We start from the raw sequence: 18,235 nt of genomic DNA on the forward strand, positions 1-18,235 counted from the left end.
GTGCCCAGATGACATTTAAATCATGAGTAGACTCATTCTGTGAATAAATAGTTCAAGACTCCAGAAAATGCAAAGAAAAACAGTAGCTGAAAGGCTAAAGACCTGGCAAAGATTTCGAGAGCATTTATTTTGTCTTATAATTATATACATATAATTGTAATTACTATTGTGAAGAAGAATTCATGCCCTGCAAAGCTGAAAGAGCCCTAATAAATACCACAAGCTTTCAGAGGAAGTTTCAGAAGGAACAGGCTCTAGGAGTAAAGACCCAGGATAAAAGATCAAGTACAAGGAGAAAAGACAAAAACTTAAATAGACCAGATCCAACAACATTTAAAATCAACCCCTGATACATCAAGATAAACTTCCAGTTCTCTATCTGCCTGCCAAAAACAAAACTTAAAACCCTCATTGCAGGACAGTAGTGTTATCTAGAACCTCCATAATTTTCTCTCTTCAATGACCAGCATCCAATCAAAAATTATAGGATGTGCTAAAAGACAGGACCAAATAATTGAAAACAAAGAGAAAAATAAAAAATATACGTAAGGGAATCAGGTATCGAAGTTATCAGACAGGTACTCTAAAATAGCTATAATTGATGTTTAAGAAAATAGAAAAAAAGAATAATAGATTATTCTTTAGAATAGTAGCATAATTTCACTAAAGTCCTAAATCTATTTTTAAGTCAAGTGGAAATTCAAGAGCAAATGATGACAAGTAGATACTAATAATTTAATCCGCTAATGTAATAGGTAACATTGGAACAAAACAATTAGTGAACTAGAAGACAGGTCAATAGAAAATATCCAGAATTACAGAGAAAGAAAATGATAAAAATATAAAAAAAGGGCTCAAGAGATATATGGAAAATGAGGAAAAAGTCTAGTATTCATGCAGTTAGTGTCTCAGAAGGGGGGAAAATGTAATTTTAAATAAAAAGAGAATTTTCCCAAACTGGTGAAGTATATCAAACCACATATTCAAAATATGCTACAAACCACAGGAAACACAAGTACAAGGAAGATCAGACCTGGGCACATCATAGTTACACTACTTAAAATTTAAAGAAAGAGAAATATTAGAAGTAGCTAAAAATAAAAAGGCACAGTAATCTCAAAGGAGCAGTAATAAGACTTTTCAACAGAATCTATAAAGGGTATCAGACAATTGAATCATAATTTTAAACTACTGAAAGCAAAACTTCTTTCACCAAGAATTCTATTCCCAGAAAGGAAAAAAAGTCAATAAATGTCCCCCAGGTCCCTGGGAATGACATATCTGTGAACTTGTTCTGCATATGGGGATTAAATGTCAGAGGATGGTTGATGCTTTCTCGCAATACAGAACTATTTGCACAAACGGAGAAATAAGAATTCTGAAATTAAAACCACTACTTGGAAGTGATTTTCTGTATTCATGTTAATGATAGAGCCCTAGCATAGCACCATCCAATAGAAATATAATGCAAGCCACAAATGTGAGCCACAAAGATAATTTAAATTTTTCTCAGAGCAACATTTTTTAAAGGAAAAGAATATGGGCTGAGGAAGTGGCTCAAGTGGTAGAGTACCTGCTTTGCAAGTGTAAAGCCAAGTTCAAACCCTAGTCCCACCAAAAAAAAAAGTAAAAAAGAATAGATAAAGCTAATTTTAATGATATATTTTCTTAATCAATATATTCAATATTTTCACTTCAACATAATTAGTATAAAAATTATTGAGATGGTTTATGTTTTCTGCACTAAATCTTTGGACTACTTTATCTCAAGCTCTCTGTAGCTTCATGTGGCTACTGGTACCATTATGGACAGCACAGCAAGAAATGCAAAGGCCTGTTTGACAGTGGTTCTTAACCCTGGCTGCCCATTAGGATGCCCTGAGTGACCAGCCTTAAAAAGTCCAGGTGGGGATCAAGTGTAGAGCACCTGACTAGTAAGCACAAAGCTCCCCAGTACCATCAAGAAAAATAAAACAAAATACATATGCCATGTAGGGCTGCAGTGAGAGCGAGGCAAGTGAGACACTCACACTGAACACAAAATTTCAGAGAATTCACAAAACCTCAGTAATAAACAACATTTTAATACAATACTATAAAATCAAAATTAATGCCAAAAAATCCATAATGAGTAAGATATCAAACTTTTGTAGGAAGGGGGGGGGATAAAGGAGAATAATGAAGGGGTGAATTCAACTACAATATATTGTAAGAACCTCTGTAAATGTCACAGTGTACCCCCAGAACAATAATAATTTTATTAAAAAAAATTTTTTAAGGTTTTAATAAAAATAGACTCTGATTACTGAATTTCTTTCTTCCTCTACCTCAGGTTCCAATACAGCCCAGTGTGGCACTGTGCCCAGGGTCCACTCCAGACCACATAAATCAGTATTTCTGCAGGGAGGACCCAGACATGATTTATTTTGTTATTTGGCAGTACTGGGGCTTGAACTCAGGACTTCACACTTGCTAGGCTGGCACTCTCCCATTGAGTCACTCTGCCAGCCTTTTTTGGCCTTGGGTCTCACTGACTTCAAATGGTGATCCTCCTGGTCTCTGCCTCCTGAATAACAGACATTACATTTTTAAAGCACCCAGATGACTCTAATGTGCACTGAGAGCCCAATGACTGTCCTAATGTTTGGATGTTCTGAGAAAGTGGGGAGTTGATAACTATCATAGCATTCTACCATGTGATTTCTTTCACCAGAGCCCCAAAATACAGTTTTACTTTTTGGATTTCCAGTAATGGGAGTTCACAATTTCACAGGGCAACCATTTTCACTGCTGGACAACTGCAGCATTATTTCTTTTTTTTTTGTGGAGAAAACTACTAAAAGATAATTCTCAAAAGGGTAAAGTTGTGTCTCAAACTTAAAAATGCACACGTTTGAGATTTTATTTACCAGAGGGAACTAGGCTGATATACAAAAGAGAATCCAAAAATCAGACATCTACAGATCAGAAACATTGAAATGAAATGCAAATGAAGGCAATCAGGTTTTCCATAGAGGACCAGGAAAATGAATAGACTGAACCTCAGTTAAACTGGAGATAATTTGTTTCTTTGTCCATCAGTTCCCTACACTTACAGCACTGTACAGTATGTCTCATGGAATCCACCTGATAAGACAGTAGAATGTGTCATAAACACAGAATTTTCCATTGAAGTACAAATTATCTTCCACACAACAAATTTTTCCCTATTTTTTTAACTGACTGCTATTATAATAGTAGTTTTCAAATTCCGATTATCACCTAAGTAGTAAATTAAAAGATAGACTCCCTGCTAAGTTTCTAAGCATGAATGATGCCCATTAAAATCCCTTTTTAAGGACTGGAGGTATGGCTCAAGTGAGAGAGTGCACCCGTAGCAAATGTGAAGCCCTGAGTTCAAACCCCAGTATGACCAAACCAATTCCCAGGGTTTGGGGAAGCTTGTTTCCTGGCATTGATGCCTTTCATCAAAGTGTCTGATATAAAATTTGGTGTTCGAAATCCTTTTTTCAATAGGCACAGTAGATGATTCTGATGTAGGTGTTTTGAAGATCATACTCAAACAACACTGTCCTAGAGCACACCTCCCTCCATACACTGGAGATAGTGTTTTCAAATGTGCTGCTCACAATATCTGAAGGTAGTTTTACATTTCAATTTGAATCAGTATTAGTGCTTGAGCAGTATATATTTTCTTTGTTTCTAAGATGGTATCTATTTCTTTTCTCCCACTCAAATTTTATAGGACAGACAAGGAACTGTTTTTATATTATATGAACACCTGAAGAGAAACAAGTTGGGCATGTTGTGAGTATGAAGTGTAATAAGTTAACAAAACAGACTATGCAACTATCAATAGAGGGGTACTTCTCAGGCATTTTAATCAGCACACTGATTTATTGGAAGTTTATCTTATTTAGATCTTCAGGTATTTCATAAAGTGGCTTTAGATATGTTGGTCAGGACTCAAGTATAATCAAAATCGTGGGATAAGAGTCTACACTGAAAATATTCTATTCAAGCTCATATACACACAAAGCACAACAAATCTTACTGATGGAGAGCAAGGTCATATGTCCCACCTGTGGAAAAGTAGTCATTCTGGCATTCTTAAAAAATTGCTCTGGTGACTCGAGATATTCCTCCAAAATGCAGGGTCAGACCCAGTGCTGGTCCCATGCAATCTTCTCAAGACATGTGTATGCTGAGCACAGTACTGCTGGCAGTGATACCCACCCTCATCGATCCTTTTGAACTTATGCAAATATTCTGGTTTCTTCCCATTTGGAGCTAGAAGGTGGCTATAATTTGATCCAATGTTTAAAGCCTTACATGCTTCTTATTACCTGGAATGAGGAAAAGCTGTATGTTTGAGTTCTCTACACAAGTCCCAACCTTTCCCCAAGATTCCATAAAGATGCAAAACTTAATAGATCTGATTAAGAAAGTCCCTTCATTAAGGACTCTATCCACCCTTTTGATAAACTGGTATGATAACAACAAAAATGAAACCTCCATCAATAACATCACAGCAAGCCTGCATTCATCTGATCTGCCTAAGTATTCAGACCCAGAATGACACAGAACCACAGACACCCTGGCCATGTGTAAGGAGGAGCTGTCCTTTATCTCTCAGTGATATTCTGCCTCTCAGTTCCCTCCTGGCCCTGAGCCATTCCCTATTCTACTCTTTTTGGATGTGTCACTGTGATGCTAGGGCTATAGCTGTCATTGGCCACAAGATAATTACTATGACTAGGAGAACCGAACAGTAAACTGGATTTGATGTTGACAAACCGATTTAAAAAAATGGTATTTTCCAAGGTAGGAGTCTAATTAAGCAGGAAAGAGTTAAGATCCAGGTATGTTGCTAAGCTCAGGAACTCAGACAAATGGGTTAAGTATAAGAACTAAACCTTGGAACACAGAGAGAACTCTGTCTTAGTGGCACCAGCTGGAAGGAAAAATAAACTACAGAGACATGATGGGCCAGGACTGGACAAGACAAACCCTCATGTACATGGGAAAAGACTAGAAGGGGTGACCTCTCTTCAGGTAACTGGAGAAGAGTAACCAGGTAGGCCAAATCCAAACCCAGGATTCAGGTGCCTGGAGGTCACCACAAGATGCAACCAGTTTACAGCATTAGTAAAGTTCCAGCCACAAAGAGTAAACAGACAATACGAGAGTCAGGAAGGCGGAATCTGACCACAGGAGTTCCAAGAAGAGTTCACTTTTGGAGACCCAGGCCAGCAGGAAGATGGTATAAAGAAAGTCTGTCTGCAGGTAACAGTGTCCAGCAGGACCAAAGCAGAACTTGTGTCCCAGAATTGACAGGATGACACAGGGGTAGTGCTAATGGGTCAGAGGCAGAGTTCCTATGTGGGCCACAGGACGAACTATGCAGGTGAATCCGTGGGCAAGAGGATAACCATCACCAAATTTAGGAGACAGCAGAAGAAACTGTTCCATGAACAAAGAAACCTCCAGTCACCAAGCTGCCCTAGCAGCAAGATGCTGAGGCCTACAGAATGAGCAGTTAGATTGGTGACCAAGAGGATCTTGCTCATTTGTCCCTACACCTGCACCTGAGGGTTCAGGCAAGGATGCCTTGACCTGCAGTCTAGTTTCAGCAGTAGACATAGTATTGATGTTGATGGTGTACCTCCTCAGTGGTTATTGCTATTTATACATCCTACAGGGTCGGCACTATTGACACAGATCTTTTCTAATGTTTTCTGCCCCTTCTTATTCTCATCCCTTGTTGCAATCATGGAACCAGAGAATGCAAGAGCAAGGAAGGGCCTTGGAAATTGACATTCTTGTTATAGATGAGAAACTGAGGCTTTGAGAGGATATATGATTTTCCTGGGTCCCGCAGTAGGTTGTCTGTCTCCTGATCCTGATCCTAGCATTCTGCTCACCACACCACGAAGTCTACATTGAGTGGGCACCTTGTAGGTAATACATCCTGTTATGTAATACAGAGATTATCTGACTGTTGTAGCTGCATCATTATTTGTTCAAGTCTGCAAAGAATTTGCTAATTTACTTTTTCTGAATATTAGAAGATTCCAGATTGTCCTGGAATGCTCACTTGCATCTACCTGTGCATTCTTCAGTGTGAGATGAAGGAATGGGATAATTTTCAATAGATGGCTGGGCTTTGTTTGGTTTTATTGTCATGCCAGGTGAAGAACATGAGCCCACCCTTGTTAGGGAAAGTGAGAGGGCTGCAAGAGGGAATGACTTTATAACTCAGAAATTTGTGGTTTGACCTTTTCTGGGATAAATTCATACTGACTCCCCTTATTCTGGAATATTTCTGGGAAACAAGGAAGTTGGAAGAGAAATTTCAAAGAAAGGAAAGTGAAAGAAATTCTAAAAAATGAATGAATTAATAGGGGAAAGGCATGAAACCATCTGTGAACCTAGCAACACACACACACACACACACACACACACACACACACACCCTAGCATCTAAGAATGGGTCTATCTTTACTGTATACACGAGAATCACTTGAGAGGCTTGGTGAAAAGACAGACATATTCCTAGACCCCAAAGCCAAAGATTCTGGTTTTGTTGATTTGGGGCATAGCCCAGGAATCTATAGTCTTATTAACACTGCGGTCCAGTACATACTGACCCTAGAGTTATTAAATTCAAACTACTGTTCAAAATTACTGACTTTGTATTCTTAAAAGAAGAAATAGTACTATTTAGCAGCTATACTGATATGCCATCCTTGGATTTGGGAAATGTAACTTACAAAGTTCAGAAACACTAGTTTAGTCCAATTCCTTCATTTCATCTCAGAGAAAAGGAAATGAAGACCTGCAGTCAGTGGCTGGACCAAAAGCCCTGGTCTTCTATCTTAAGCTTTGGGAAGCTTTTGGTCCCACCCTAACCCAAGAGAAAGTCTGAGAGGCTGGAAGGCAATCATTCCAAAAGGATCCAAGCCCTAAATTCTTAGGGGAACTTACTTTACAGGTAACAACTGCCTTGACGGGAAGCTTCTCATGTTCGCCCCCTCAGAAGAAAACAGTTATTAAAAATTAATCCATTTACTTGGCCTTTTGTTTTTTCTTTGACAAAGAAAGTTTTAAATAGCTAGAAAAATATCCTAGATTTCCAAGGTAAAACAGGAAATGATTTAGTTGGGGAATGTCCAATGTCCACTGTCTAATGAATGCTCTGGGGGCATTGCTCTGAAACCTTCTTAAAGTGGGTGTTCAGCTTTAGAAAGGCAGCTGTTCGTGAATGAGGCACATTGTCACTGAACTTCAGTGAGGCACTCTTATACTAGGAATCACTTGTATACATGAAATAGAAAATAAACCCCAGACAAAAGTCTCCAGAATCCAGAGATGCAAATAACTCTGTAGACAAGGAAACTGTTAGGCACGAAAGACACTGAGCAATAGTTCTCTTAGTTTTTAAAATGAGCTAATACCACTGTCCAAGCTCAGTAGTAGCCTTCAGTAGAAATGACTGAACCTATTGCTATATTCTGTTAAGTTCATTAATAAAATCTATTTATTACACAAATCCTTTTTGTTGACAAGTTAAAGTGGAGCCTCATCTTTCATATCTCCCTGAAGATTGTCACCTTGTGAGATTGAAAATACTCATTAAATTCCATCACCAGCCACACAAATGAGAGGCCGATTGTTTTTAAGCATGTGAGGGGAATCGTTGGTAAACTCATTTGTTTGGATATCATTAACAGAACAATCGGCGTGGATCTCCAGGGGGTCCTCATGACCTTTGCTCGCAATCTCTTCATCATCCATCAAGAAATATCAGCACCTAATATGCAAGGCGAGACCAATTTTAAGGTGAGGTGTTAATTAACTAACGATCCTGGTTAATTTCTATACAAGGGCTGAAAATACCTCATGCTGTATTGTAAACAAGTGTTAAACCATCTTTTTTTTTTTTTTTTTGTAAGCAGTATGTATTTTACAATGTGCCGGGTTAATTTTGTAAGGTTTCCATTGAACCCATTAGTTAAAAATAGTTTGAAACTTTTTCTTTGAAATATAGTAGACTTGCTTTAACTTGCTGCCATTTTCAAACCCAAGCTTTTGAGACAACAGAGCTTTCTGATGTTGAAGGTGAAGTCGAAATGTCACAATGAAACCAACAAAAGACTGTCACAACAAAAATTTGTGAATGTAGCCTATCTATATTTCAGATAGTACAATGTCTGGCTAGTGATTCTTGGGAAACCCCAGTTTCTAGAGCTGGAGAAAATCTAAGACCCAAGAAGGACTATGTGTGTTAGGAAAAGCAGAAGAAAATCCTGGCATATATGTGGGCTATCCACCACAACCCCTTTCTCCAAAGTGCGGATGAACATTTTGCTATTAACCTTTTGAAGCCTCCTCATAGCTTCTGAAGTTGTTGGTTTATGAAATCCGGTTGTGTGTAATTAACTAGAAATTTATACATGCTAGAATGTAGGAACAAGGTCTGTACAGGAGTTCTTGAGACATCAGCTGTACAGAACTGGTGGCTTGCTATCACTGAGCAAGGTCTAAATCTGATTTCCAACCTAGACCATCATCATGTTTCAATGGGAGAAGTAACTCAAAGGATTAAACTGTAAACCACATGTGGTATTTCTATTAAATAGAAAGCCCAAGGAAAGCTTGATAAAAATATAACTTTTATTACATTTTTGGCTCAAGCTGGGGCCTGACCCCTTTATTAAAAATAACAATGATAACAATGCTTTACTTTCCAAAGTGATCTTTAAGCTGGGAGAATTGTCATTGCTTTTCCTTCAACATGATTGAGAAGATTCAATTGAAAATAGACCAATAGATCAATATTCACTGATACTGTTATGGTTTGGACATGGTTGAGTATGTCCCCAAAGATTCATGTATTGGAAGCTTGGTCCCCAATTTCCCACTGTGGCAATGTGAGAGGTTGTGGAACCTTAACAAGGTGGAGTCAAGTGCAAAGTCATTTGGGGGCATCATCTTTGGAAGAGATTCAGTTAGTTCTCATAGGACCCTGTTTAGTTCTTGCAAGAGGATTGTTATTAAAAAAAAAAGCAAGACTGGCCCCTCCCATCTTGCCATGTGATTGCTCCCTCTTGAATAAACTCCTACCATGATGCCATCTGCCAGGATGGGATTCAGCCAAAGGGTCCCTCACCAGAGGCCAAGTTGATAGAGCTATACTGGTACTTAGATTTTCAGTCTCCAAATGAGCTAAATAAACCTCTTTTCTTTATATATTACAAAGTCTCAGGTATTTTGTTATAACAACAGAAAACAAGATAATGCAGAATCTATGATCATCATTTACATTTCAAGTTCCTGCCAGCTAACATTATTTTAGCTGTTAATACTATGTACAAAATTCTGAGCCTGTTTACATGTGATCAAATCTAGCTAATAATCAGACTCAGATGGTTTATCCCCAAACCCTCACAAACTAAGTGGACTTTGACCTTGGACTTGAGGTTGGCAGAGATAACCACTCTTGACAAAAATGAAGGCTATTTCTTTTCCCTATCTTTGGCTTTCAAAATCATTAAAAATCAGATGTTCTCAGATAACTTTTAAGAATCTCATAGTTTCTAACCTTAAATGAATCATTATTATCTTGATTTTATTTCATTAGAAGGTCTAAAGGTAAAAAAAACAAAAACAAAACCAAAAAACCTTTAAATCTTAGTAACATAGAAATAATAAGAAAAACTTATAAAACAGAATAGATTTCTCTTTGATAGTGTTATCTCTCTACTACATAGTGGCTTTCAAATAGGTTTTTTCAGTTTTTAAACAAAGCTATATCAGTAAAGACTGAATAAAAGTGAAATGTGATATAGAAAAAGCATTTAACAAAATCCAATATCCTTTTGTGAAAAAGAATACTTCACAAAGTAGGAAAAGAGACTAACTTCCTCAACCTGATAAGGACATCCACAAAAATCCCCAAACTAACATCATAGTTGATGGTGCACAACTGAAAACTTTCCCCCTAAGATCAGGAACAAGACAAGGATGGCAATTCTTGCCACTTCTCTTCATTATTCTAGACCAGGCACTTAGGAAACAAAAATAAATAAAAGGCATACAGACTGGAAGATAGAAGCAAAACTATCCTTATTTGAAGATGGCAAAATTTTGTATGTAGAAAACTACAAATAATCTATGCAGCTAATAAACAAGTTAAGCAAGGTTACAAGACATAAAAATCAATTTATACTAGCAATGAAAAATCCAAAAATAAAATAAAATACAAACCAACACAAATTACAACTGTATTCAAAACATTAAAAGACTGAGAAGTAAACTTTAGAGAAAAATACAACATTGGTGCACTGAAAGCCACAAAATACTGATGAAAGATATTAAAACACACCTAAGTAAATGGGAAGACCTTCTATACTCATAGAATGCAAGCTGTAATATTGCTAAGATTGCTGTACTCCCAAACTGATCTACAATCTACAGATTCAGTACAATTTCTATCAAAATCCTAGCCAGTTTTTTTTTTTTTGGTAGAAAAGGAAACCAAAATAGTCAAAATAAAGAAAAAGGAACAATATTGGATGACTCACACTTCTTAATGTCAGAATTTGCTGCAAAGCTACAACAGTCGAGACAGTGTGATACTGGCAAAAGAAAAGGCAATAGGATAGGACAGAGAGCGAGAAATATGTTGTGATCAATTAATTTTCAGTAGGGGTGCCAAAAAAATTCAGTGGTGGAAATCATAGTCTTTTAATAAAAGGTGCTGGAAGAAATGGATATTCACATGCAAATAATGAAGCTGGACCTTTACCTGACACCATGTACAAAAATTAAGTTAAATGGGTCAATGACCTTTAGTAAGAGCTAAAACTATAATATTCTTAGAAGGAAACACAGGCATAAGTTTTCATAAGCTTGGATTAGCAGTGGTTTCTTAGATATGATACCTAAAGAATAAGCAATCAAAATAAAAATGAATTGGACTTCTTCAAAGAACACTATAAAGTGAGAAGACCACAAACAGAATAAGATCAAATACTTGCAAATTATGTATCTGATAAGGCTCTAGTATTCACAATATCTAATCTTAAAACTCAAGAACAGAAAGACAAATATCTCAGTAAAAATGCAAGCAAAACATCTGAAAAGAGATTTCTTCAAAGAAAATTTACCAATGACCAATACATGTATGAGTAAATGCTCAACATCGTGAGTTCTTAGAGAACTCAAATCCAAACTACAATGAGATGCCATTTTTTTCAAAAGGGTATCAAAAAGGCAGTAAGTATTGGCAAGGATTTGGAGAAAATGGAAACTAGAACCCTCATACATTGCTAGTAGGAATGCAATAGCTGTGTTAAACTTGGCAATTCCTCAAAAAGTTAAATATAAAGTTACCATAGGAGCCAGCAATTCCACTTCTAGGTTCATACCAGAGAGTATTAAAAGCATATTCACACAAAAGCTTGTACATTAATGCTCTTTGAAGCATCAGTCATAATAGCTAAAATATATAAACAACCCACATGTCTACCAACTAAGAAATAAGTGTATTCTGTTCTATTACATGGATAATATTCATGCAGTGGACAACTGTTCAGACATAAAAAAGGAATGAGGTACTTATGATGTGTGTTACTACATGGATGAACATTGCAACATTCAGCCACATTAAAGAAACCAGTCACAAAAGAACAAATACTGTACGATTCCTATATGCAAAGTAGGCAAGCCCACAGAAACAGGAAGTAGGTTAATGGTTGCTAGGGGCTTGGTGGGGTAGTGGAAGGAAACAGGGAATGATATTGGGGTTTCTATTTGGGGTGGTAAAATTGTTCTGGGATTACAGTGACGATAGTTGCCTATGAATATACTAAATACCACTGAATTGTATACTTTATAAGAGTGAATTTTATGGTATGTGAATATTCCTCAATAAAAAACAAATTACCAGAAACTAGCAGAAATAAATTAAACCCTCCTTCAGCCTATTAGACCTCATTTTTAAGGTGACCAGTACTTTCCATAGCAAAGAACCTATTTGTTTTGTTGTTAATCAATCATGGATCGATACTTCTGAAAACACAAAACTGAATTACTAGAAAAAATGAAATGAAACTTTAAAGATACACAAAATAGAAGTCCAATGTTTTCATTATTAGGCTTAAAGGACATCAAAATTCTAGGATGGCTTCCAAATTCTTACTCTTATGTATTTTCACTCATTTCAGCAAGACTCATAACCAGTAATTCATAGATGGATGCAGGTCAGTGGGATGTCTTTTGAGTAGAACTGGCCTAAGTCATACTAGACTGCAAGAAAGGAACAGTTCTCAGAGAGAAGGAGTTGTAAGAGTTTTTGAAATAATGAATATTGCCTTTATTGTTGTTCACAGACTACTATTGATGATATTGAAACCATTCTAGGAGTAACAGAGGAAAACAAAATGAGATTTGAAGAACAGCTGCAGTCCAAAGATGATAAAAAATCTCTCTGAGTAATTCTGAAGCACATTACAATTTTGGATCCCAGTCTGCAGCAAAATTAAGTCTTTCTTTTGGTATTAGGAATAAAAGTAAGGGGAAATTAGTTTGTCTTGTTTGCCAACAAGTGAATCAGAACAGATTATAATGTAATATTCTTTTTAAAATTTGTTTATTAAGTGATCTTATTTTACTTATTAAACCAAAGCCTGTTAGTGTTTTCACTGGAGTGTTGAACAATCCCTTCCTCTTCTCAAACTAAGAGCAAAATAATCTGGTGAAAGAAGAAAGTTGCAAGTCTTACTGATAACACTTCTACATCCACTTCTCCATAAGCTTCAGGATTATGGAGCTGTGGCTTATTTTTGTAAAGTTTTCTCCTATTCTATGACAATTTACCTTCTGCATTAAAATGTTTAAAGCATAAGAATTGCTACTTGGCAAACCAAATGTCTTTTGTCCCAAGAAAATGATATAAATTTTTTAAGTTTCTATCACTCACTGTATTTTTTTTATACCTAATCTCTATTGTCTGTTGTTTTTACCATTGTTCAAGTTGGAAAAGCCAACATCTTTCTGACCAAAGCATCAGAATGTATCTAGGTGGCAGTATCTGCTCTTGGTTTAAGATACAGTGTAATTCAAGGCCCACTTGAATAAACACTCATATCCTCTAGTTTCCATTTAATACAGCAGTAGGATTTTTACAAGCTGAATTCAACAGTACCTTTCAAAGGGAAAATTGTTAAAGTCATGCACTGCTGACACTAAGTCTCAGCATTTGCTTCATAATTGTCCAAAAATATTTCTGTTATCAGCCAGCTTTACTGAAGGGTGAAGTATGGAAGGCACAGTACCAAAATCACATCTTGTGTTAAACACTGACCTTGATAGCTATTAAAAACACTTGAGTGTGTTGGGGAAATGAAGTTTTGTTTACCTATGGAATGTCAATAATTTTAAACTGTGCACCAGCCACAGGCTAAGTTTCTGCAATAAAATTTGCATTTCTGTGTGTTGGCTTTTGATTTGCCGTAGTTGGAAATATATTAATTAGCCAGGTTTCCCGCCTGTGCTAGGTACAGGATGACCTCTTTTTCTTGTCAGATCTCTCTACTCCACGCGAGGGGCTATTGTCCACACTTGATGGATAGGAAGTACTACCTGCCCATCAGAGCCACTCTTCTGTTGAAGCCAGAGCAACATAAGGTCCAAGAGACTCATTAGTTCACTGGCACACTCGTGTCCTGAGAGTAAATGAGACCCTCTGTCTCCTTCTGGCTCTCATCTGCTCTGGACTTTAAAAGAAAACTGTCTCCGTTTTGTTCAGCACAGCAGTGGCTCATTCACGTGGCAAAAACCCCCGCTTAACAGTACAAAACCGTTAAATCCATCCGGGAAGTTGTGTATGTGGACTTTGATTAGCACTCCTGAGCCTCAAGCTGCTGGCAATAGTAAAATGAGTCTGCTCTCCTGAACCATTTTTTTTTTTATCCACGTGAGTGCTTTCTCAAACAATGCCACTTGCCTCCTCTGCATATATCATTACCATCCACCACACAACGATTATTTCCCAATCCAGGCCTTCTATCCAGAGTCACATCTCACTAGAAAGTGACTGGGAGTAAGGCCCTCTGCCGAAACACCTATAGCTTCAAAATGAAAGGCGAAAAACTGGTATAATAAAACAATCACTTCAAGTAATTAAGTGGAAGAAGCCAGAGGACCAGATTAAATTAGTGAAATGTTTTAATTACAGAACATTTGAAAAGAAGTATAGCCCATTATCCTTTAGAACATATAAGTTACAGAGATATTGTGCTATTGGCAAACTGAATTAAGCTTGGAAAATATAATTATTTCTATGTGTATAATGTCTAAAGTATCCCAGACATAATTTATTGAAGATGAATTACTGAGTTTTTAATATTTTAAATAGGAAACTGAAATCTTTGTTGGTAAAAGGATTCTTGGAAAATGATATGCCATTTTTTAGGAAGTTTGGGAGAGAAGTATACATTGAACAGTGGAGCCACATACCTACCTTCTACTATCTACTTAAATTTAGCACTTATTGAACACTTATTAGAGGCTGGGTATGTGCCATACTAGAAAAATTCATATATTTTATTTTACTGCATCTTTCTAACAAACCCATACAGGTAGTCACTACTACTGCCCAAAATTTAGTGAGAATATTCCATCCCATGCTTTAGACTAAATGAAAATAAATTTGAGATTTACTCTCCTTTATCATCATTTCTAGCATATTGTGTAAAGTAGAAGGTTCAGTTTCACTTGCCCCAGATCACGCAAAGGGTTTTCTCTCTTCTATAACAAATTCTAGTGTGTTGCTTAAAAAACAGAAAAACAGCCAAGCATGGTGCTATATGCCTGTAATCCCAGCTACTTAGGAGGCGGAGACAGTAAGATTTCAAGTTTGAGGCCACCCTGGACAGTTAGTGAGACCCTATCTTGGAAACAAAATGCAAACAAAAGGACTGGGAGTGTGGCTACAGTAATAAAGTGCTTGGCTAGCATACCACAGGCCCTAGGTTCAATCCCCAGTACATCAAAAATGAATAGATTAAAAATAAACACACATATAAACAGGTTAATTTACACTCATCTGCTAATAACTTGTACAATTGACAGCATCATAAGACATGCCATATATGTGATCAAATCAGAAGAGAAAGTGGTGCGAGTGGAAGGAAGTCTCCTCAGGTGAGGGACCTGTGACTGCTGGGGGAATGACAACAGGAAGGTACAGGAATCTGGAAGCTGGGAAGTCATACTCTGCCATTGGGCGAGATGGATATGAGGTTGAGAAACCCTGGAAGGGTTAGGAAATGGCTTCCTGCAAAATGCAGAATAACCAGGGAGCAGCCTGGGGGCATTTTTTTTTTTTTTGCAATGTCACTCTAATAAAGTTGTAATTAAATTGTAAATATCCTATTTTTCAAGTATAAAAATATGTATTGTAATCATAAATAATATATTAGTAACCATCTGATAGCTTTAACAGTTAATAATCATTTGTATTCATCTGGCACCTTTCTTCTAAAGAGCTCAAAGCACTCTACATTTGTTATCTCATTAATTTCCAACACTGTCCCTGTGGGGAAGGTAATAAGTATTTTAACATTTAAATGTTTATCTTTCAAAATTTCTCAAGCATATATTAATTATATTTCCAAAAATGTAAATGTTCATTAGTTTTATTTTACTGTTCTTCTGGTTTTAATGTGCATAACACATTTGTTCAATTCTTTAAATGTACTAATCATAGTAAATCTTATCTGAAAAACTATAAATTAAGTTGCCAAGAGAATATGTGGGTAGAGATTGAGGGAGGGAGGAAGCATTTGTTTTTGCTTTGCTCAGTAGAAGTTGGTCCAACCCACAAGTGGGAATGAAGTGTGCTGTGGCTCTTGTATCCTTCCTTATCCTGCCTGGTATATGGTTTGAGTATGCCCCCAACGGTTCCTGTACTGGGACCTGGGTCCCCAGTGGAACAGTACTGAGAGGTGGTACATCTTAAAGAGGCAGGGTCAGGTGAAAGGCAGTTAGGTCACAGGATCATCACCCTTGGGAGGTATTAATGTAGCTCTCAAGGACAGGGTTAGTTTATCAGAGTGGGTTGTTATAAAACAAGGCCACTACACATGCTTGACCTTTCTGTAAATAGATATTTTCCAGTTCTCTGATGTGTGGTGACACAGCCAAGGGGTTCCCAGTCAGATGTTGGCAACATTCTGTCTGGACTTTCTAGCCACCAGAATCATGAGTCAAATATACTTCTCATCTTTATAAAGAACTCAGCCTCAGACATTTTGTTATAGCAATACAAACTGGATCAAGACACCAATCCTTCCATAAGGTGTGCCACAGAAGGATCAGGAATGTATCTAAGGGCCTGAGGGAAACTAGGTTACCTTTTTTTTTTTTTTTTGGTGGCACTGGAGTTTGACCTCAGGGATCTACCCTTGCTAGGCAAGTGCTCTTCCACTGGAGGCACACATCTCCAGCCCGATTAAGCTACTATTTATACCATTGCTTTATTAGTGATTTCAGCAACATGGACTAGAAACCTGGTGCATTCCTCTAGCAGTCACATCCTAAAGAGTCAGAGAATATAAGGCCATGAACTACCATCCTCAATTTCCTACCTAGAAAATGGCAGATAGTAATACCTGCTCCTTAGGGAAGCAGTTGAGATTGATCTGTCAATGTTGGGAAAGTGTTTCAAAGACAAATTGTTCTACATAAATGTTTAAGTATTATTATTACATTGCTACTTCTAGAGGAAGTTCTAACTTTGAATTGTGATTATATACTTTCCAGAAAAAAAATCCTTCATAAGCACATATATAGCTTTATTTTTCACGCTAACAATCTAACTCATGGTTGTGAAACTTTATTGCACTTGATAGAGGGCCTTGGCTTTTATTAGTTTTAAACTGCTGTTTTCTGGGGTATTTATGTAAATGAGAGAAAGATACCAAAAGCATGTCCCTGCTGTTTAAAAATCTGTTGGTAAAAACAAAATTTTGTTGTGTTGTAAGAAGACCCTGAACATGGAAATACAGCTTTGGCCTCTATGCACAAAATAGGTTTGTGGGGTATTTTTGTTTTTGTGTTTTGGATAATAGCTTTCTCCCCCAAGCATTTCTGTACCATTCTGTAAGCATTTTGTTTTATTTTTACAATTGTCACTATATATGTGATCACACACACACACATATATAAGAAAGGAAGGAGAGAGAGAAGTGCAAAATGCTACACTTTAAGATTTTTTTAATTTGACACACTGTTATAAAGATGCCAGATGGTTACAAATGGAAACAAAAGGCCACACCCAAGTTTATTGCAGTCCCCTCATAAGGAATGTTATGATGAAATGATGGTCTCATAAACTTGTAACAAAACAAGCAGACCTTCCATTGGTTGCAAAATAAACTTCAAATTAAATTAAAATTTCGGTTCATTTAAAGATTCATGCCACTGTGCTTCTCAGCCAAGGACAGAAAATACTTTGCAATGATCGAAAAACTCACAATTATCTAGGAACACTATTTCCAACGTCCCTTTACAATCTCTTTCCATTTTTTTCATTTTTAAAAATCTGAGTATCTATAGCTACATTCCTAACCCCCCCCAAAAAAATTATGTCATTTGCAACAATAGTGAAAAAATTAGAAAGACCTAAACATTCAATGAAGGGTACTGCCTATAAGACCTCTATGCAACCATGAGAAAATCATGTTACCACATCTCTATAGGATCCAGACATTTCACTTAGTAATATTTGCCCAAGAAAAAAGAAAGCATATGATCATAGAAGAACTTGCACATGAATGTCCACGGGAGCTTCCAGCCCCAAACTGAAAACAACCCAAATGTCCATCAAGAGATGGATGGAAAAGCTGAGATATACATGTATTAGACTATTACTCATTTTATTAGCTCAAAGAAACAATGAGCTAATAAAAACCCAATGATATAGAAGAATCACAAAATAATTAAGTAGAATGAAAAAAATCCAGACAAAAAAGATTTCATAGTCATTTATCCAACACTGTAGGAGACACAAAGTGGAGCCTGTTGGAGTAGAGCGAGAAGGACCATGAGGGTGACAAGGGCAGAAGGAAATCACATCCCTATGGATGGGGGAATGGTTTCCTGGGTGTATACATATACTGAAATTTATCAAATTGTATCCTTTAAATATTGTCAAAGATAAACAAGG

The 18,235-nt window shown here is 36.8% G+C and overlaps 1 protein-coding gene and 1 long non-coding RNA gene across 11 annotated transcripts in view; one reads left to right on the top strand and one right to left on the bottom strand.

The window, feature by feature from the left end:
• Positions 1-15,177, top strand: part of Iqch (IQ motif containing H) — a 246,002-nt gene extending 230,825 nt beyond the window's left edge. For 9 of the 10 annotated variants that reach the window (XM_074066275.1, XM_074066274.1, XM_074066276.1 and 6 more), the window contains 2 exons: positions 7,734-7,842; positions 12,396-12,532. In XM_074066275.1, coding sequence (XP_073922376.1) covers positions 7,734-7,817 — 84 coding nt within the window. In that variant the 3' untranslated portion in view covers positions 7,818-7,842; positions 12,396-12,532. Of the gene's footprint in view, positions 1-3,745; positions 3,808-7,733; positions 7,843-12,395 lie in introns of all 10 variants that reach the window. The other variant, XM_074066284.1, reaches the window with a different exon arrangement.
• The window catches only part of LOC141420854 (uncharacterized), a 91,244-nt gene that overhangs the window by 62,642 nt on the left and 10,367 nt on the right, over positions 1-18,235 (bottom strand). The window lies entirely within an intron of this gene.

The sequence above is a fragment of the Castor canadensis genome, chromosome 2 (genome assembly GCF_047511655.1).
Source record: "Castor canadensis chromosome 2, mCasCan1.hap1v2, whole genome shotgun sequence".
In the NCBI taxonomy this organism is placed as follows: Eukaryota; Metazoa; Chordata; class Mammalia; order Rodentia; family Castoridae; genus Castor; species Castor canadensis.